The following is a 22,463-nucleotide window of genomic DNA, read 5'->3' as shown; positions in this document are numbered from 1 at the left end:
GAGAATAAAGAAATATGGATTCTAATCTCTGGTGCATAGTGATTGTGTGTGTGTGTGTGTGTGTGTGTGTGTGTGTGTGACAGAGAGAGAGAGAGAAAGAGAGAGGGTTGGATAGATGAGATTAGTGACTATAATGCAGATGTGGCCCCACAAGATCAGAAACTCATGGAAGTTAAAGCTATTAGGGATCATATCATGCCCTTACTGAAATGTTTCAGGACTCCCCACTGCCTTCAGAAGCAGACCCAACACCTTACTTGGCATGATATGACATGAAAGGGCCTTCATGACTGACCCCTGACTTCCTATTGAGCTTCTTTCTCATTGCTTCTCACACTCTACATCCAGCCATTTCCATGCCAGGCTGTTTCTCTCTCCTGGCTTTGCTCAGATTCTCCCTGCTGGGGTACGTACATTGCTCTTCTTCCCTAGCCAGCTCTTACTCACTTCTCACAGGCAGATCTCTAGCATCTCTTCTTAGATACACACTCACCCTTCTGCTTTCCTTTATTGTAGCTCAAATCACATTGTTCTATAAAGGTCTCTCCTGCTTGCCTTTACCCACTAGGATTTGAAGTCCTTGTGGATAGAGCCATGCTATTCATTGTGGTATTCTTAATTAAGGCCTTAATTTAAATGGTGTTTATTCAACTCACTTAGTTGCCTTTTTTCTCTGGATCTATAGCCTCTTGTGTAAAAACAGATTCTCTACTCCTGTAAGAAAAGAATCTATTTCTTGTCTTTTCTGGATATAGTACTTTGATACTATATTAGATGTGTGAGACATGATATAATATAAAATAAATGACTTTATGCTTTAAAGAGAAGACTTGTTCCATAACTTTTTATTTATTTTTTTTTTTGAGATGGAGTTTCACTCTTGTCGCCCAGGCTGGAGTGCAAAGGCATGCAATCTCGGCTCACTGCAACCTCCACCTCCTGGGTTCAGGCGATTCTTCTGCCTCAGCCTCCTGAGTAGCTGGGACCACAGGTGTACACCACCATGCCCAGCTAATTTTGTATTTTTAGTAGAGATGGGGTTTTGCCATGTTGGCCAGGCTGCTCTTGAACTCGTGACCTCAGATGATCCGCCCACCTTGGCCTCCCAAAGTGCTCGGATTATAGGTGTGAGGTGTGAGCCACCACATCCAGCCCTGTAACTTATTTATTAGTCCAAGGGCCAAGAGCTAGATGGGCAGACAGTTTGGTTTACAGAAAGCTTGATCCTCATGATTTTCTTTATGAATATTTGAGGTATAATTTTCCTAAGCCATGGGTCCTAATTTTAGATGCATGATTCCTCCTCCCCTCCCCCAGCCTCTTTTCCTAATGGTGGTTTTGTAAAAGGCAAAATGATGATTCTAATTTAAACCCTGATTTCTTCTAATGAAACATTGCTAGTCTTTTAAAAAAGAGCTTTGTTGAGATATAATTCATATATCATACTCATTTAAAGTGTACCATTAAGTGGCTTTTAGTATATTCACAGATATGTGCAACCATCACCACAGTCAGTTTAAAATATTTCCATGACCTCAAAAAGAAACCCAGTACCCTTTACTTATTGTTACCTATGTGTCTATTTCCCTACCCCTAAGCAACCATAAATCTGTTTTCTGCCTCTATAGATTTGCCTGTTCTGGACATTTCATATAAATGGAATCATATAATATGTGGTTTTTCGTGACTGGCTTCTTTCAAAATCCATCCATGTTGTAGCACGTGTCAATACTTTATTCTTTTTTACAGCTGAATAATAGTCCATTATATGGAGATACCATATTTTGTTTATCCACTGGTTGATTGATGGATATTTGAGTTGTTTCACCTTTTGGCTGTTATGAATAACACTACTCTGAATGTTGGTATACAAACTGGATTTTTTAAAAAGAACTCTGATTTCTGCATCACCATCTTTCCTCTTTGCCCTTGTGACCTTTCCCCAAATGTCAAGCTTCTCCTAATCAAGAAAGTCATGACTAATGTTATGTCACGTATATCACTTCACTATGAGTCTTACCTAAAATTTGTGTACTGTTTTCCTATTTGAGATGTCTGGAAGTTATTAATATCATCTTGGAGAAATAGTACTTATAATGTCCAGAAGTTCCTTCCATCCAGTTCTTGTAATTCTATGATTTTTATTTTCTAACCGGTGCTTGTCAACTTTGTTGATTTGATGATAGCTATAAGTACTACAATTTCACTATTTGGGGTAGGTGGAGATTAAGTTAGTTTTTGTTTTGTTTTGTTTTGTTTTGTTTTTTGTTTTTTTGTTTTTTTGTTTTTGAGACGGAGTCTTGCTCTGTCGCCTGGTCTGGAGTGCAGTGATGCGATCTTGGCTCACTGCAACCTCCACCTCCCGGGTTCAAGCTATTCTCCAGCCTCAGCCTCCCGAGTAGCTGGGATTACAGGTGTGTGCCACTGTGTCTGGCTAATTTTTGTATTTTTAGTAGAGACAGGGTTTCACCATGTTGGCCAGGCTGATCTCGAACTCCTGACCTCAGGTGATCTGCCTGCCTTGGCCTCCTAAAGTGCTGGGATTACAGGCATGAGCCACTGCGCCTGGCCTTAAATGAGCTTTAAAAGTTACTGGTAAGACATCTCTATTTGATAGTTCTGCCCCACCTTGAAGGCATTTGCTGAACCCAGTGACCTTGAGCTTTGGGTTTCATAGCCAAGTGAGCTACAGAAGGCAAAGACACAGGACCCATATAAACAGGGGAACACAAAGACTCCTGCCTAAAGCTGAGACCCTAAGTGGGGAGCTAGTAATCAATTTGCCCACCACCCACTCCAAGAGTATAAAGAAAACTTAACCTGACCCACACTTCGGTGCCAAGTAGAGGCAGAAAACTAGCTCCCTAAAAATTTATAACAACAAACTGACTCTCACACATATTCATTCCCAGACTGATTTCATAGTTCCTGGAAGGTCTCAAAAAACTACATACAGAAAATATAGCTTAAATTGATCCTGGGCTGGTAGTGGCCTAGGTGCCTGACAGAAGCAACTGCAAATCTACTTTGGAGGACCCACCTTCAGTCTAGGCCTCAGTGGAGTCCCATCAGAAAAGGTACAAGAAATATTGACTCACAGTCAAAAATCACAAGTCCCCCAATGAAACAAAATAGAAGGAGCTAGGAGAAACGACAGATAGCAGAGTCATACCTGCTAAGAATGCCAAAATTAATAAACAGCAGATTTGGCACAACTGAAGAGAAAATTGATAAGCTAGAAGGTAGATGTGAAGAAATTGTCCAAAATGCAAGATAGGACCCAAAGACAGAGCACTTGAAACAGTAGTTAAGAGAGAAGAAGGATAGAGTAATAATGTCTAATTTTAATCTTAATGAAAATTCATAAAGGAGAGAAGAGAGAGAATGAAGCAGACATAATATACCAAGAGATCATTACTAAAAAATTTTAAGAACTTGTGAAAATGACTAACCCACATATTCAGAAAGTCCAGAAAATCCCAGTTAGGATAAATAAAAAGAAATCTATTCCTAAGAACATCATAATGATATCAAAGACAGAGGAAACTTAAAACAGAGAGATTAAGAGACTGCCCTTGAAGAAATAGCAATTAATCTGATAGCTCACTTCCCAGCTGCAGCTATAAAAGCCAGAACACAGTGGAATAATATCTTCAGTGTGCTTAGAGTGGAAACTATTAAGTTAGAATTATATATCCAGTTAAAATATCTTTCTAGAATGAATTGAAATTGGAAGCATTTTCAGACAATTAAAAACTTATGAGAGGCCAGGCGTGGTAGCTCACACCTGTAGTCCCAGCACTTTGGGAGGCTGAGGCGGGTGGATCACCTGAGGCTAAGAGTTTGAGACTAGCCTGGCCAACATGGCAAAACCCTCTCTCTACTAAAGATACAAAAATTAGCTGGACATCATGCATATGCCTATAATCCCAGCTACATGGGAGGCTGAGGCATGAGAAGTGCTTGAACCTGGGTGGTGGAGGTTACAGTGAGCCAAGATCGCGCCACTGCACTCCAGCCTGGAGGATAGAGCAAGACTGTCTCAAAAAAAAAAAAAAAGCTTATGAGAATCTGCTGTTGCCAGTGAGCCCTCACTAAAGGAAATATTAAATATTAAAGGATATAGTTTAGGCAGAAGGAAAGTGATCCCAGTTAGAAGATCTAAGATGCAAGAAGAAATGAACTAAGAAGTTAGCAAAATGTGGGCAAATGTAGATAAAATTTGATTAATTAGAATAATAATAGTATATTGATCTGGTAAAAGATAGAATTCCCACAAGACATGTATTAATTACAAAGGGAAAGATAGTTATCATTACAGTCAAGAAACCTGGCAGACATTCCCTTAACCAAGTGATCACAATTGATAGTACCAATATTTAGACCAATCAATATCACATAGCTTTGGATATGACACACTGAGCAGAGTGCAACACCACTTCTCTGGTATTTCTGCCCAAATCTAATCACGAGGTAACATCATAGAGACCCAAACTGAAGGAGTCTTCAAAAAGTCAAGGTCACAAAAGACAAAGAAGAATGAAGAACTGTTCATGTTAAAGGAGACTAATGAAACATGATAACTAAATTCAATGCATGATCCTGGATTGAATCCTGGACCATAAAAATTAATTATTTTTTGTGGAGAGCACTGTTAGGCCAACAAAGGGAATGTGGTAAAATGTTAATATTTAGGGAATCTGAGTGAAGGGAATTTTTTGTACTATTCTTGCAACTTTTCTGTTAGTCTAAAATTAGATAAAAAGTTTAAAATATAAAATGAATCTCCAGTCCCCTACCCTGCCCCCTCACACAAAAGGTAGAACTAAAGTATTGGATAACAGAGGATAAATTGGAATGGGATGTTTGGAGTTAGTGTTACTTAATTACATTATGTTAATTATAAAACAAAATAGTAACAAAGTAAACCTTTCAAACTAGTAGAGAGGAAAATGGATTGAAAAAAATCAAAATATAGCAAGAAAGAGGGAGAAAAACAAATGTTGAAAAGTAGGACAACCAAAAGAACAAAATAAGATAGAAATAATTAAAAATGGACTAAGTGCTCCAGCTAAAAGATTTAGATTGTTAGACTGGTTAAAAAAATTCAGATATAACCATGGAATACTACCCAGTCATAAAAAAGAATGAAATCATGCCCTTTGCAGCAACATGGATGCAGCTAGAAAACATTATCCTAAGTTATGCAAAAACAGAAAACCAAATACAACATATTCTCACTTATAAGTGGGAGCTAAACGTTGGGTGCACATGGTCATAAATGGGAACAGTAGACACAGGGGAATACAAGAGAGGGTAATGGTTGAAAAAAACTACCGATTGGCAGCTATGCACACTACCTAGGTGATGGATTCATTCATACTCCAAATCTCAGCATCACACAATATTCCTTTATTGTGTACATGTGCACAAAGCTGCACATGTGCCCCCTGATTCTAAAATACAAGTCAAAAAAAGAAAAAAAAAGTTTCAGGTATATACTTTTAAAAGAAGCATTCCTAAAATATAGAGATACAGAAAGTTTGAAAAAAAAAGTTTAGAAAAGACATGCTAGCTAGGACAAAACTGGCAACACTGTGCACGTATTGAACAAAATAGACTTTGAGGCCAAAAGCAGTGCTAGAGGGAAATAAAGTGACTTTGCAATGATAAAGATTTTATTCACTGTGCATGGTGTGTGCCTGTAATCCTAGGAGACTGAGGCAGGAGGATCTCTTGAGTCCAGGAGTTTGAGGCTACAGTGAGATATGATTGTACCACCACACTCTAGCCTGGGCAACAGAATGAAATCTCATCTCTGAAGAGAACAGATTTTATTCACTAGGAATATGAAATAGTGCTAAACTTCTATATACTTAATGACATAGCCTCGAAAGATATATAGCAAAAATCAACAGAAACCTCAAGAAGAGACAAATTTGCTATCAGAGTGGGAGATTATTGACTTCTCTTAATTATTGATAAGTGAAGTCCAAAAATGAGTAAAGCTGTGGAGAATTTAAACCAAACAGTTAACAATCTTAATGTAATAGAACAATAAGGTAACAACATTCAAGTAGAATATGTTTACAGAGTGCTGACTCACCTTTTTTTTTTTTTTAATTTTAAGAAAATTGAGATGGAGTCTTGCTCTGTTGTCCAGGCTGGAGTGCAGTGGGACTATCTCAGCTCACTGCAACCTCCACCTCCCAGGTTCAAGCAATTCTCTTGCCTCAGCCTCCCCAGTAGCTGGGATTACAGGTGTCTGCCACTACAAGCAGCTAATTTTTGTATTTTTGGTAGAGACAGGGTTTCACCATGTTGGCCAGGCTGGTCTCAAACTCCTGACCTCAGGTGATCCTCCTGCCTTAGCCTCCCGAAGTGCTGGGATTACAGGCGTGAGCCACCACGCCCAGCCTGACCCACTTTTAAATGATGCCGAATTCTAAATACATACATATATATGGCTGCTTATTTAAGGGAGTTGAGCAGGCAGTGGTGCTGATTTGTATCTAAAGTGATTACTTGGGAGAAAGGGGGATGAAAGAAGGAAGGGGTGCTTGAGTGTGAAGAGTCTAGAGATGAAGGTGTCAAGGAGACCCAGGTTCTAATGCCAACTCTGACATCAATTGCCAGCTGATTTTTGACAAGCTATTTGTTCTCTTGGGTCCTATTTCCTCAGTTATCCACCAGAGACAATGTTCACCCTCCCTATGCCCCAGGAATGTCAGATTTGACTGATACATGTGATTGAAGATGTTGAAAAATATAATGTACTAACATGGATTAAATTAGACAAGTATTTATCAAACATCTACTCATGCAAGTCTCATGGAAGATATTCTAGGGGGTACAGGGATATGTAAATCATGGAAGTCATTCTAATATAAAAAGTCACACAAATAACTATCAAGTTACCTGCTTACAATCCTTCAGTGGCCTACCATTGCTTCAAGGATAAAGACCAGCTGGGGTATAGCCTCTGTCTGTTTCTGTGATTTCAACTCACATTTTCTCCCTCATTCAGCTTCAGTCCTTCCTATTGATGATTTCCTTCCCACCACAGAATGTTTTTGCCAGCTGTTTCCTTGGCTTGGAAAATCCTTTTCTCCTCCTTTCACCCAGTTAGCACCTTCCTTTTCTCAAGGCAACTGTCTCCTGCTTCCAAAACAGAACATATTCCTCTCACATGGACTCAGCATAGTGTCCTTGGTCTTTGTGGTATTTTTCATTTTAGGGAGCAATCATTTGATTAATACCCATTTCCCCGAGTGACTATAAGTTCTAGGAGGGCAGGGACCATGTTTGTTTTTGTTTTCTGGTGCATAGTAGCACTCAGTAAATAATTGTTGACTAGCTGACTGATTTTTTGATTGAATGAATGAAGATGCTTTAAGAGAGATACAAACAAATACTATGAAGAGTCAAAGGAAGAGGGAATTTTTGAAGTGAGCCCCAGAAGAGATTGCAAAATGCTGCCTAGATGCCAGTTTAATGGATGAATGTGATTATTATCACTAATCAACTTTGAGTGATCTTGGTGTTTGTTATAACAAAGACATTGCTGAATTTTATTTGTTAACTCTTTGTTAACATTTTCCGAGAGATTCTTACTTGATTTATCTGGTCATAGGAAATAACTCATTATCTTTTGGCAGCCCAAGCATGAACCTCTCTGCATCTTCTGTGACCTCATGGGTGTGGACTATGAGGAGATGTGTCACTGGCTCTGCCATCGGAAGCTGGCTACTGCCACAGAGACATACATCAAGCCCATCTCCAAGCTGCAGGCCACGAATGCCCGCGATGCTTTGGCCAAGCACATCTATGCCAAGCTCTTTAACTGGATTGTAGATAATGTCAATCAGGCTCTCCATTCTGCTGTCAAACAGCACTCTTTTATTGGTGTGCTAGACATTTACGGGTGAGTATATTTGGCTAATTGGTCTGCCAGAGAACATTTCTTTCTAGAACTTATCTAGTAACTCTAAGTGGGCATTTGATTCTGTTTCCTACTGGTAAAGAGAAGGGAAACTTTGCCTATGACAATTCAAGAATACCTTGATGATGGTGATGCAATTGCGTGTTGCTTAAAATTTAACTAAAACAAAAAAAAAATAGTTCACATCCAGAGCTAATTTACTTAGCTAGTGCATAGACTTAATTGGTTTTCAGATGCTCATGTGGTAAATTATCACTGAAATTCTAAAAATCTAATTTTATTTGCTAGTTTGCCTTATTTGGGTACCTGTCTTTAGCTGTTAAAATCCTTCCTTCATATTTGTGCCTGCTTCATACTTAATTTTTCATTCTCTGGTTCTGTTTTTCAAAAGAACCTGTAGGATCTCTGTTCCTATTTCCCTCCTATATGTGTGTAACACCGTGAGTCAGTATATTGACAAGAGCAATGGCTTTATTATAATTCTGATGTTCCCCACTTGGGGGTGAATGAGCCCTCAAAAACTCGTAGTGTTGAACACCTCTGCATGCTGGGGCCTTTGGAAAAAAAAAAAACAAAAAAAACCTCTCTGCTGCATGGCTGATGCTCATCTGCTGGGTACATATTCCTTGTTACTGACTTAGAAATCTTTATTTTCACTGATATGGAAAGAAAGTTTTACAATGTTGGGGAATGTCCCACTTCTTTCTTCCTAATGTGTATATTTTGAATATTTTTAAAAAGCTTTTTGTTCCTTTTCTCCCCTTTTCATATTGTTTTTGTGGTTACAGATTTGAAACATTTGAGATAAATAGTTTTGAACAGTTTTGCATAAATTATGCAAATGAAAAACTACAGCAACAATTCAATATGGTAAGAATGTTCTTCCTTGAATAATACTCTGCTATAAATTATTCTCTTGAATTCCTAGTCTTTGTTTAAAAGCTTATCCCTGGAATGAAGTTGTGAATTAAAATTATTATATGGAACTTAGAACTGACGATTAATGAATGGTACAACATTAGAAAAATGTTTTATGGGCCAGGTGGTATTCAAGGTTATCCTTGGATTGCAGTCTGATAATAACGAAAATTTGGGACAAATAGATTGAGAGAAGCAGGCAGTGTGTTAGGTAATTGCTTGGGAGTATGAAGCTTTAAGCCCAAGGATATCTTTCAGTTTGTTATTTTGAAGTTTATTGTATGTGGAATTATGACCATCTTAATGCTTACTTGCTATATTAGCAAGATGTCAGAACTAAAAAGCAGAATTTTACATATTCTCTTTTCAGCAGTCTGGGACATTCACTGGGACAATGGCAAAGTGAATATTTTGAGTGGCTCTCGTGAAGTAGTAATATTAAATATCTTAGAGGAGTATTGTGGTTTTGGGAGATTCAGAGATGCTTAAAAATCAGGGGCAGCAGATTGTAATAGTGAAGGACACGGAGCCCAGAGGTGAACTGTGTGAGTTGGAATCCTACCCTGTGTCAGTTATCTAGGAGACCTTGGGCAAGTTAGTTGACCTCCCTGGGCCTTAGCTTCCTCATCTGTAAAATGGAGATAATAATAGTACCTTCTGTGTGTGGTTTTATGGATTAAATGAGTTGGAATATGTAAAGGGTCCATAATGTGCCAGGCACAGTTCTAAGTGCAAGAGTGGGAGTGATTCTTAGTGTTGATGAAAGAGGATATTAAAATGAGATGCCCATAGGAATTAGAAGATAGAGCTCAAGGGCAGGAAAGACACCCTTAATAAATCCTCATCTTGTAAAGAGAGAGGTCAAGTGGTATGGTTTGTAGTTGATGCACAAAAACCAGATGTTTAAAGACACTGCAAGTTACAAATTTGGTTAAAAAACAAAAGAGGATCTAAAAATAGTAATATAGGGAGAATAGTGAAAGAGCGGGAAGGAGGTGGTGTATGTGAATTTAGCCTTGTTTGTGTCATAACGAAATCAGTAGGTGTTTCATAGTGATAAATCAGAAGGTAGTTGATAAGCATACTCTTTAGAAATATGTAGGTAAATATCAGAAGAAATACCTAAGGGAATTAAAAATGGTTGCCTCCAGGGAGCGAGACTGGGGTTGGGGAGAGATGGGACAAGGAATTGCTACTTGTCATTATAAAACCTTTTAGACTGCTTGATTAAATATTCCATATACTTTGAAAAAACTTGAACCATCTTTGTTTAGCAAATTAAGCTTCTTACCACAGTGAAATAATGTAGAAGTGATCTTAAAACTTTAGGCTTATGACTATTTCCATAATAAGATGACTACTAATATGATTTGCATCTCTGCATAAAGAACATTAATAAAAACTTATCAGAAACTAAACTGAGCATTATTGTTTCTCAAGGTGTTCCTGAGTTTCTTAATACTTTAGTTAATGCCACAGCCTTCCACTCTTTCCCATTGTGTTTCCACACAGAGTGACTGGAATGTAAGGAAGCAATGCCAGCCTCTTTAGGAACTGGCTAGTTTGTCTGTTTTTCAGGGGCCTCCTGTCTGCATGTGTGTTTTGGTCTCTTGCATCTCTTCCTCTTTCCTGCTGTCTGTCTCTATCCACCTGTTTCTCCTTCTCTCTTCACATACCCCCTTACATTCTGCATCTTCGATTCTGCACAACTGCTCTGCCCCCTCTTCCTATCCAATGTCAGATTCTTTCCTTCTAGTCTGTATACATCTTCTCCACCTCAAGCTTTCTCCTTTCTCACTCACTTTAAACTTCCTGTGAACCCAGCAGTGGTTGGAATGCTCTTCTCGTCCTCTTAACTTGCTTATCTCCCATTCATTTTGGCTTCTTTCAGTTTCAACTCCCACTACTAATTGCCTCATTATTTTCTTGTTTCCCAGTTCAAATACCTGAGAGAGAGAATCTGATTAACACTGTTCATTTTTTCATCAGAGGTCTCTAGCAGGAGACTGCCCTCATGTACCCACACTGGTTTAGTCAGCTGTGACTAGGAACGTGGGGTCTCACAGTATAAATAACTTGATTGCATAGGGCTGTTACCTGATCTGGGGATGTAGGTGGGGGCAGTCAGCATGAGAAACCCCGTGGTTGGCATGCTTAGTGTTTGAAGGCATTACTATATTGACCAAGAATCTCTTGCCATATTGAACTTCATGCCCATATTCTTTGACAGTTGAGCATCCCAAATTTTAAAGACCCCAGGAGCTTTTCCAAACTAGACATGGAGATGTGTGTGAGTAATATGCTCTATTTAATGTCTAGAGCAGTGTTTCTATTGTCAATATTGAGACTACATATAAATTAATGAAATTTTTAAAAACAGAGCACATTGTTTTGGAAGATACTCTTACCATCAGTCAGGGTGTCCTGCTGACATATGGTGCCCTATTTGCCTTCTCATTAATCAAAAGAACAGAAGAAATTTGCTTTCTTGTTAGCATGACATAAATATTCATATGGATGACTGTTTTTTGTTAAAGCTTATAATAGCTCGTTAGACTGTAAACACTGCAAATGAGGCCAGGCGCGGTGGCTCACGCCTGTAATTCCGGCACTTTGGGAGGCCGAGGCAGGCAGATCATGAGGTCAGGAGATCGAGACCGTCCTGGCTAACACGGTGAAACCCCGTCTCTACTAAAAATATAAAAATTTAGCCGGGCGTGGTGGCACACGCCTGTAGTCCCGGCTACTCAGGAGGCTGAATCAGGAGAATCGCTTGAACCCGGGAGGTGGAGGTTGCAGTGAGCCCAGACCGTGCCACTGCACTTCAGCCTGGGTGACAGAGCAAGACTCTGTCTCAAAAAGAAAAGAAAAGAAAAAAAAAAAACACTGCAAATGAGCCAAGAGTGGCATTACAATAAGTACAGAATACAGTGGGAAAGTTCCAGACACATGAGGAGAGTATGCATTGGAAATCTTGTGGCACATAAGTTTCACAGGGCGTGGGGTCCTAGAAAATATGGGTCATTTGATCATCACCACAAAAGTCTTTTCTTCCCACAAAAATAGCAAGATTTGTGAAAGAACCAAAGGAGACAAAAGAGATAAGTAAAGGAAGGCAGAAACTCCCCAAGAATGAGTAGCAGTCATTAGCATCTGTAGAGACTAGAAGTGGTGGTGTCAGCTGCATTGGCTGGGCAGTGGCTGGGCAGCAGCCTGAAACAGGAGCTGTGGCAGTGATTGGATTGCCCTTCCCACCCGGACTAGGTTGGCTGCCATTCATCTTTAGAGACTAGATCACACAGCCCTCCTCAGGGAAGCCTCCCCTGACCAGCCTGTGTCCAAACTAGATGAGGACTCTTGCTCTTATAGTTCACGTTATTTTCCTTTGTAATACTACTACAGCTTGTGATTATATTCCTTATGGTTATTTGGTTTCTGTCCGCTTCTCCCACTTGTCTCCAAGCTCCATGAGGGCAACATCCACATCTGTGTTGTTGCCCATGTGCAGTGACTGGCACATGGTAGACAGTTAATACATAATTTTATGTGAATGGAGATGAGAAGCAATGGTGAGGACAGTGGCTGAAGGCTTCATCGGAAATAGCAATGGACTAGCAGTTGCAGTTGCTAACAGAATTTAATGTGGAAACCAGAAAAGTGAGTCGTAGACTCCATGACTATCACAGATAATCAGGGCAGTCAGGAGAAAGACCAGTCATTAACTAATTCTGAGCCACGTGAACTTCAGCACCACAGTCCCTTAGGAGAAGTACTTTGTTATGCTGAAAGCATTGCCCAGCATGATTCAGTAGCCTGGAGGGCATCAACATAGTTGTTAAATGCCAGCTAAGGCATTCCTGTGTCCCATGTTGTTAGCAGCACTCTGCGATAACTTAAGAAGCCAAAAGTACATAGTGCAGTTTTGAAAATATACATAATCAAAAGATCACAAAGATTGCTACATTGATCAGCTATTTAAAATATTTATATACCTAGATTTACTTGTTTACCAAGAATCCTACATAGCTGAGGTTTTCCTGTTGTTTTATTTGCTTTCTCTGTGTGTAAATCATGCTTCTCCCATGAGGTTGTTGTTGTTGAAAGCCACAGATTATCTCAAATTATGTTGGTATCATCTTGACTACATTCTTTGTTACAATAATCCAGTAATGACTGCATTTTTTCTTTTTCATTTCAGCATGTCTTCAAATTGGAGCAAGAAGAATATATGAAGGAACAAATTCCATGGACACTCATAGATTTTTATGATAATCAGCCTTGTATTAATCTTATAGAATCAAAACTAGGCATTCTAGATTTACTGGATGAGGAATGCAAGGTAAGTATGATTTCCTGCAGTACTTGGTTTATCAAAATAGATGTATCAAGGTCAGAAGATAAGTGGGTTCAAGGAGAGATTCATTAGTATATCATGGAATGCTGTCGTGGTGACAAGTAGGGGTTATGCTTTCATTCCAAAGGGACACTAGACCCCAAGGGTTCTAATTACAAGTGAAACTAGGAGAATTTCCCTCCTCTTTTCAGCTGATTCTAAATTACATGAAAAATTGATGTTAGATACTAACAATTTTAGCCACTTTTGTTATTAATTTGTTTAGTACTTTTTGGTCAGCGATAGAATTTAAAGAAATGCAAGAAACTGTGCAGAAGATATTTTGAATAACAGTTCTAAATAGTTGTAATTGTAAAACTAACTAGTTGTTCCTTATTACTGACATATTTGAGAGGGATGGAGTTGTATCTTTAATATTTAAAGATGCAGCATGTTGGAAAAAAGCATTAGATCCCCAGCTTTACCACTGAGTGATCGTAGGCAAACCTATTCTTTCACTTTATTTCTCTTTAGTTTATATGCAGTAAGTCACATTTTAGCACAGGTGTACCCTCCTAAGCATCCAGACTTCCTACAACATTGAGGATGCATGTGATGAAAAGGTTCTCAGCCTCACTTGAGATTTTAAAAAATGCAAACCAAAGCAAAAATGGTACACCGCTCTTTACCCATCCAGTAGGCAAATTTAAACTTGATAATTTTCATTTGATAATACTAAATGAATATTGCATATGTACTCATGATGAAAAGCGTGAATTCATTCAACATACTTTGTAGGATATTTGACAACATTTATCATAATTTTAACTACATACCCTTGACCCAGGAATGGAACTGCTGGGAATTCCACCTTTGATTATACTTGCAAAAGTATCCAAGGTATATACATATAAGAAGAAAACTGTGGCAGTTGTCATAGTAATAACAAAAAAATCAGTAACAACCTAGTAGCCATAAATAATGCAGAGAATACTACTGTTGCAAAGCTGAAAAAAATGCAATGAGTGTGTAGAATTATCCTATTCACATACATGCCTTCAAAGAGAGTTAAAGAAGGCCGGGCATGATGGGCTCATATCTGTAATCCCAGCACTTTGAGAGGCTGAGGTGGGTGGATATTTGAGTTCAGGAGTTTGAGACCAGCCTGGGCAATATGGTGAAACCCCGTCTACAAAAAAATACAAAAAATTAGCTGGGCATGGTGGTGTGCACCTGTAGTCCCAGCTACTTGGGAGGCTGAGGCAGGATGATCACTTGAGCCTGGGAGGCAGAGTTTGCAGTGAGCCGAGATTGTGCCATTGCACTCCAGCCTGGGTGAAAAGAGTGAAACCCTGTCTCAAAAAAAAAAAAAAGAAAAAAAAAAAGAGAGGGAGAAATAATTAAGTTGGAGGAAATGGCAAGAGGAGACTACTCTCCATTTTATATCTTTCTGAATTATAGAAATGTTTCACTATGTAACTACAGATGTTACCTTTATTTGACAGAATTTTTTAAATTTAATTTTTAATTTTTGTGGGTACTAGTTGGTGTATATATTTATGGGGGTACATAAGATTTTGGTATAGGCATGCGATGTATAATAATCACATCATGGAAAATTGGGTATCCATCCCCTCAAGCATTTATCTTTTGTGTTACAAACAATCCAATTATACTCTTATTCTTAAATGTATAATTAAATTATTATCAAATACTAGGGCTTATTCATTCTAATTTTTTGGTACCTATTAACCATCCCCCATTTGCACTCCCCACAACCTCCTGCTACCCTTCCTAGCCTCTGGTAACCATCTTTCTATTCTTTATCTTCATAGGTTCAATTGCTTTAATTTTTACATCCCACAAATAAATGAGAACATGTGATGTTTGTCTTTCTGTTTAACAGAATTTTAAAAACGTACATAATAGCCCTGATATTTCAACTTTAACTTGGGAGGCTTTTTTGTTTTTCTTTTTTTGAGACGGAATTTCACTTTTGTCGCCCAGGCTGGAGTGTAATGGTGTGACCTCTGCTCACTGCAACATCCGCCTCCCAGGTTCAAGGGATTCTCCTGCCTCAGTCTCCTGAGTAGCTGGGATTACAGGTGCCCACCACCTCGCCTGGCTAATTTTTTCTAATTTTAGTAGAGACGGGGTTTCTCCATTCTAGTCAGGCTAATCTCGAACTCCTGACCTCAGGTGATCCACCTGCCTTGGCTTCCCAAAGTGCTGAGATTACAGGCATGAGCCACCACGCCCGGCCAGCTTTTGTTGTTTAAAAAACAGCAACAACAACAACAGATTTATTTGATGATTTTTCATATAGGCAGATTGAACTGCCCGAAGATTGGGCTGGGTTGCCCATGAGAAGGTCTCAGTCATACTATTCATTAGTAATTGGTTGTTGGCCTCTAACAATGAAATGTGGAAGGAATGAACTCCTAAATTGAATTGTAAAAGTTATTAGGTAAAGCCAAAAAAAAAAAAAAAGATCTTTTGACAGTTGATGCTTTAGAGGAATCACAGTATTTACCTTGTTTTCTTTCTTCCTTTTTCCCATGAATATAGATGCCTAAAGGCACAGATGACACCTGGGCCCAAAAATTGTACAACACACATTTGAACAAATGTGCACTCTTTGAAAAGCCTCGTCTATCAAACAAAGCTTTCATCATCCAACATTTTGCTGACAAAGTAAGGAAGCTTTATATCAGTTTTTCTTTTTGAATACTTAAACGTGGAAAAAAACCAATAGTCAGGAGGTATCTTTTTTTTTCTTTTGCTGATGTTTGCATTCTTTAGGGCTCAAGGGACAGCAGTCTTTAGTGTTGACATGTTGGTTTTCTCTTCCTTTAACCTAAATTGAGTTATTTGTGAAATAAGTATGGGTCTATAATTCTGAAATCCAGGAATCTCTGTAAACTGTTTTTTTTTTAATAACTCGTTTAGCTAAACCTGATCTCTGATCTGAATTAACATGAGATTATTTATAGTCTGTCTTTATCCCAGTTAGGCTGGAAATATTCATATTTCACTATAGAAATATGAATATGTTTTGTTGTAGATCATTGCCTTCCATTCTGCTGGAAATATGAAAAAATGGTGTATGTACATACTACATCTCTAAATGCCTGAAAAATTCTGAGTCCTAAAGCATAGCTGATCTCAAGGGTTTCAGAATAGCAATTGTGGACTTGTGTCACCCTCTGCGATTGATTCACTGGGTCCCTTCTAATAAGGCATACTGTCTTACTGCTTCACAAGTTCTATAGTGTACTTAGAAAATCACAAGCAATGAGAGTAATTTATATTTCAAGGAGACTGTGATGTAGGCTTTGGGGTAAGTTTCACAGGGTCTCCTTTAGGGATTGAGGACTTTCTAAGTCTGCCCTAATTCCATCTAGAGGCCTTGAGATGACCCTAGGGCCACCTAAAGGTTTTGTCATGCAAGCTTTGACCCCCTTGAGTGGCAGACAACTGAAGTTGCTGGAGTTTTGGAAAAGAAATAGTCCATTCTCAAGTAGTCCTGCTTTACCAAATCATACAATATTTCCCCAGCCTTCACCTTCATCCATCAGCAGCTTTTCACCTCTGTCCCCATCAGACACTCATTTGTTCCTTCTGATTCTCACTCCTGCTGTAATCTCTTGTAAGAGGAAACACAACTGCTTGATGGTAACCTAGGTTGGAAGGAGATACAAGGAGTCAGCCTTGGAAGAACTCTCTGGCCAGCATGGGAGAAGAGGATCTAATCTGCTCACCCACTAACTGAGAGGATCTTTTAGATCACAATCAGCGCTACCACTGTTTCCTAGGAAAAACGATATTTGAGGAGTTTTACTCTAAAGTTAACATACTTCTTACCAGGAATGGCCTTGGTTTCTTGGAAAAGACTGATAATACCAGTTTGCTGAGAGTTGATCATATAGCCTGAGACTAATAAAGATTCTTATTATTGATGATTATAATATCTATTCAAAAGTTTTATCGGTTAAGGAGATTTTTCCATGTGTTTTCAGGTGGAATACCAGTGTGAAGGATTTCTCGAAAAGAATAAAGACACCGTTTTTGAAGAACAAATTAAAGTTCTTAAATCAAGCAAGGTAACTATGGATAGGCTTACTCTAATCCAGGATGTATTCAAAGCATTAGCTTTTTAACAATAAAAATGATTTTTTTTAACAAAAATCTGTTTCAGTTTTTAATTTACCAAATATATAACACTTAGTGTGTTAGTCAAAGTAATTTAGCTGCATGTCAGGTCCTGTTCTAAATGTATTGAAAATGCTAACTCATCTAATGACTCTTATTTTATGGATGAGGCACCTGAGACACGGAGACTTCATGGCTACTGAGTTTTCAAGCCAAATTAAAATCCAGGCTGTCTTGCTGTGTCTGTGCTTTTAACTCCTGTGCAATGTTTCTTTCAGTTTTGTGTGAAATTATTGCCTCCACAGTGGTTCTAGACTCTGTTGTGCCTTGGTGAGAGGCCATGAGAGAAAACAGTCTTTCTGCCCTGTCAGTTTGAAGGGAGGTACTAGAAACATGGCCTTACGCACTCCATCCAGATGGAGACTGATCTCTGGATCATCACTGAGTGCAGTTCCAGGTGTTGCCCAAAGCACTTTGAAATTATTTTTCTTAGGCATAGGTACTAGAGACACTGCTTTCTAGAGGGAAAAGAATATTCCAGATGGTAAGAGCTACGATGGCTACATTGTATTGATGATTAGGTTGATCCCCTCCATCCCTTGACCTTCCATCTGGAAAGAATGGGGAGGGGAACATGGCTCATGTTCATCCCACAGAGAGCAGAGCAGGAAGCCAGTTACTTAGGTCAGCAAAATGAATATTCAGGTATTCAGCTAAAAATTAAAAATTTTCATGTGAATTCTTCTAGATTACTGACTGGCAGTCTTTGTTTTTCTATTTTATTCTAAGAGAATCTTTTTAACTTCAGTGGAATAGTATATGAATATTTTGACTGTTGTTTTTAGAATAAAAACCTTTACTATCAGTTATTTTGATAATATAAAGATTACATGAAGACCAAATCCCAGTTTTAACCTTCAGAAAATAAGTCGAGACCAGGTGTTGTAGCTCATGCCTGTAATCCCAGCACTTTGGGAGGCCGAGGCAGGCAGACTGCTTGAGCCCAGGAGTTTAAGATCAGCCTGAGCAACATGGCAAAACCCCATGTCTACAAAAAAATACAGAAATTTGCTGGGCATGGTGGTGCATGGCTATAGTTTCAGCTACTTGGGAAGCTGAGTGGGAGGATCACTTGAGCCTGGGAGGTTGAGGCTGCAGTGAGCCGTAATTGTGCCACTGTACTCCAGCCTCGGAGACAGCGAGACTCTGTCTCCAAAAAAAAAGAGTTAAAGTGTCTAACAGGCACTGGGCATTAACTGTTTATAGTTTACAGGATTGATATGTAAGAGAAAATTCCCACAATGCCAATCTCTAAGTATTATTCAGTTAAAGATCTTTATTGGTTTGATTTATAAATAATGATAAAATTCTAGTTTTATTACTTTGTCAAAGTAATTTAGCTGAAACAGAACATTCACAGGTTTTCATCTGATTCTTGCTGTTGTTGTTGTTGTTGTTGTTTTGAGACAGTGTCTCACTGTCACCCAGGCTAGAGTGCAGTGATGTGATGATCATAGGGCTCACTGCAGCCTCGACCTCCCTGGCTCAGGTGATCCTTCCACATCAGCCTCCCAAGTAGCTGGGACTACAGATGCATGCCACCATGCCTGGCTAATTTTTTGTTGAGATGGGGTTTCACCATGTTGTCCAGGCTGGTCTTGAACTCCTGGTCTCAAGGGATCCACCCACCTCGGCCTCCCAAAGTGCTGGGATTACAGGTGTGAGCCACCACACCTGGCCAGGTTCTCATTCTTGAGGCATCTTTGATCAGTTATCTTTATTCTGATTTAGTTTTCTAATTGGCTTTTGAGTCCTTAGTCATCATAAGGTGGGTATGCATTCTGACAAATCATTTGCAGTGACTGCCAGTCTGTGTAACATTGTTTCCATTGAAGTGGGGACAGTGTGTGATTTACCTAACATAGCTTGGAGGCTTCCTCTGCTGCTGGTCTTTGCTGAAACCCAATCTAGGAGTATCAACTTCATAATTTCACTGCATCTGATAGAAGCCAGTACCACATAGTGTAAATGTGTTCTCTTGGAAGTACTAATTTTAGAAGATTAATATCTGTGTTATGTGTTTTGAGTAGAATTAATTTTGTAGTAATACAGTGTGGAGTATGTTTGTGTATTTATGTGTTTTGTCTTTTTTTTCCTGCAGCCTCTAGCTTACAACTTGAAAAGGAATTTTAAAAAATACATATATATATGGAATTATAAACTTATCAGAAGGTGCCTTATTTGATATTTTTCCACCATAAGGAAATCTTCTGTGGCCACATCTAATATCAGGAAGCATATAAATAAATTGCAACTTGACTAAATACCACTAAATTTCAGTTCTACCAAATACCATTAAAATGAGTTTTAACCCTCTACTTTCTGTATAGCTGATTAATAAGGGGAAGCACAGTTCATCTACTGAGTTTATGCCTCAGATCTCTCATCTATAAAATAGAATCATGATAGCATCTAATTTATGGAATTGTTATGAAGATTAAATAGGTTGTATTAAGGTTAATAGATATATAATTATAGTTGCAAATATAGCTTGACTAATTAGAAGAACTGGTTTTATTTATATGGGATGTGGCACTGTTGTAAAGATATGTACATACATCAAGATGTTCCTTTGGATTCATTTGAAGTCTCTTTTTTTCCATAAAATTTCTCCCAACCATATTGACTAATATCATCTACCTACTTATTGAGTACCAGATCTTTTAATAATCTTTCACATTGCTAACCTGATAGAACACAAAATTGATTACAGGAATTATTTGTTGAAGTTATAAATCCCTTGAAAACAAATATCAAATGTACAGGATATGGGTAGGGTTTTAAACTTTTTTTTCTGTAACCCAAATTATCTTCCAAAAATTATTATTCATAACTTTTAAAACCCTCTAATATTGTAGAATTTGTTTATGACCCTTTCGTGCTGAGATTTTCGGTGATGTTTTTGAGTTAGTGCTCAGCACTTAAGTTAGTAGGTAGACAAATAAAGCAGGTGAGTAGACACTTGATAAATAACTTGCAAACTTGGACTAGTGTTTTTCTCCACCTGATGCTAAAACAGTTTGTGGAACTGAGGTAATAAGACTTTCAATTACTGTTTTTCTCGTAAAATAATTATAGTTCAAGCCCATTAATATATTTAGATTTGTCACTTCCTGTGGATTAGGTTTTCAAGTCCGGGTGCAGTAGTTTTGACTTTGCTTTCCCCCAGACATGGTTGTAGAATTATTGCATTTTTCCATGTTATTTTTGTATAGCACTTACCTCACCTTCCTCTCATATTCTTGGCTCTTAGCACAGATACTGACTCTTTCTGGAGTGTGACTCTGACAGTGATTACTTAAGGAAGGGAATCTCTGTAATATTTCTTTTGTGAAGGTTTGCGTTCAAGTTTGGTTTAGAATGTAATTTCTTTATATTGTTTCTGACTTAGTTTAAGATGCTACCAGAACTATTTCAAGATGATGAGAAGGCCATCAGTCCAACCTCAGCCACCTCCTCAGGGCGCACACCCCTCACACGCACTCCTGCAAAGCCCACCAAAGGCAGACCAGGCCAAATGGCCAAAGAGCACAAGAAAACAGTGGGGCATCAGGTGAGTTCAGGGAGCTGCCGCTGCCATGCTCCTTCCTTTCTGGCTCATCTGAAACCTCAGATCTTCCCTCTTCACCCTCCCAGGTGGGATCCTCAGGTGAGGAGAGCCTAGAGCTTTCACTGTGAGATCATACGACACCATCCACTAAAACTCTTCTCCACCCAGTTTTAGACCTGTGACTCTGCATAAGCCTTTCCCGAAGTAATTTTCTCTACAGCTTAATTCTCTCGTGCATATCGTCTCTCAGACCACCCCATCTTTGCTTAGTTTTCTGTTTGTTTTGTCTCTATATTTGTACAGTGCCTCGGTCAGCTCCTTCAGAACAGGGCCCTCGCCTTTCTTTGATGTCTTATGTTCTCTGAGAGTGGGAAATGTTACATACATGCTTAGTGCCTGAACAGGGAGTAGGGCTTTGAATGGAGGCTGAGCGCTCCTCAGCTTGCTGTCCTGTGCATGGGACCCTGTGCCTGGTGTAGACAGAAACAGGGCCTGACCCAGGTCCACAGCCTCCAGTCCTGATCCTAGGTCCCTAATTTTAACTCCTCTCTGCCTATCCTTTGTCATTCTCTCATTCATTACCTATACTCTTTTAAGTCATCTGCTACGTTTTCCAGTATCTTCCATCAAAATTCCCACTTTATGTGATTAAATAGCCTTAAAGCAAGGTTATATTGTTAGTTACATATGACTAAGCTCATAACAGGTTTCTGTAGCTTCCTGTGGGGAAAAGGAGTGGGAGTATAGGAATCTATATTTAGCAGAGTAAGCATGAAAATGGTAGAATTTAGGCAAATTTTAACCAAAAGCCCTAGCATTCTTGTTTTGTGGCAGCTCCTCTTCTGAAGATGGTTCAAGTTTATAAGTGGCAAAGTTTTCTCCATTAGTGTCATAGGAAGGGAATTTCCCATTGTTTTACCTCACTTTGACTTTGGACAAAGCCTTGATACCCTCTTCTGCCCTTTTTCATGCAGTTCAGAAACTCCCTGCACCTGCTTATGGAGACACTCAATGCCACTACCCCTCACTATGTGCGCTGTATCAAGCCTAATGACTTCAAGTTCCCGTTCACGTAAGTATTTCTGAACCACCCAGTGAAAAAGTACGTATCTTATAAGAAGTGCCAAACCAGCCAAGCAAACTAATATTTTCCTTACATTTTTATAAGGAAAAAAATATTTGGGTAAGTCTTCATGCCTTGTAGAGGAAAACCACTAGTCAGTAGATTATTTTTTCAGTTTTTGTCCCTTTTGAGAATGTGAGAGTAAATTAGCAGCCATCTGAAGATTTGAAAACTTGAGGTCAACCAAGCATTCTGGTTCTGTTTTCTGTTTTGAATTTGCTTCAATTGATCTCTCTGGGATTTTTGTTCATTTGGGCATTAGGTGGAACCAGCACTGGCTGGGATAAGGCTGTTTGGCGAATGCTTACCTGCTGCTTCTCCACTGCTGAAATCATCAGAGGGTGTCTGTTTTCACCAGCACCTCCTCCTGCTTCAGATACCATGC

The 22,463-nt window shown here is 38.9% G+C and overlaps 1 protein-coding gene across 6 annotated transcripts in view; it reads left to right on the top strand.

Moving 5' to 3' along the window:
• Window positions 1-22,463, top strand: part of MYO5A (myosin VA) — a 223,688-nt gene that overhangs the window by 124,156 nt on the left and 77,069 nt on the right. For all 6 annotated transcript variants that reach the window (XM_009429146.5, XM_009429147.5, XM_016928253.4 and 3 more), the window contains 7 exons: window positions 7,659-7,924; window positions 8,731-8,812; window positions 13,059-13,199; window positions 15,762-15,887; window positions 17,213-17,296; window positions 20,797-20,958; window positions 21,930-22,027. In XM_009429146.5, coding sequence (XP_009427421.3) covers window positions 7,659-7,924; window positions 8,731-8,812; window positions 13,059-13,199; window positions 15,762-15,887; window positions 17,213-17,296; window positions 20,797-20,958; window positions 21,930-22,027 — 959 coding nt within the window. The remainder of the gene's footprint in view (window positions 1-7,658; window positions 7,925-8,730; window positions 8,813-13,058; window positions 13,200-15,761; window positions 15,888-17,212; window positions 17,297-20,796; window positions 20,959-21,929; window positions 22,028-22,463) is intronic.

This window comes from Pan troglodytes, chromosome 16 (assembly GCF_028858775.2).
Source record: "Pan troglodytes isolate AG18354 chromosome 16, NHGRI_mPanTro3-v2.0_pri, whole genome shotgun sequence".
Lineage (NCBI taxonomy): Eukaryota > Metazoa > Chordata > Mammalia > Primates > Hominidae > Pan > Pan troglodytes.
The sequence above is the reverse complement of the archived record's forward strand: the minus strand, read 5'-3'. Positions and strand labels throughout refer to the sequence as shown.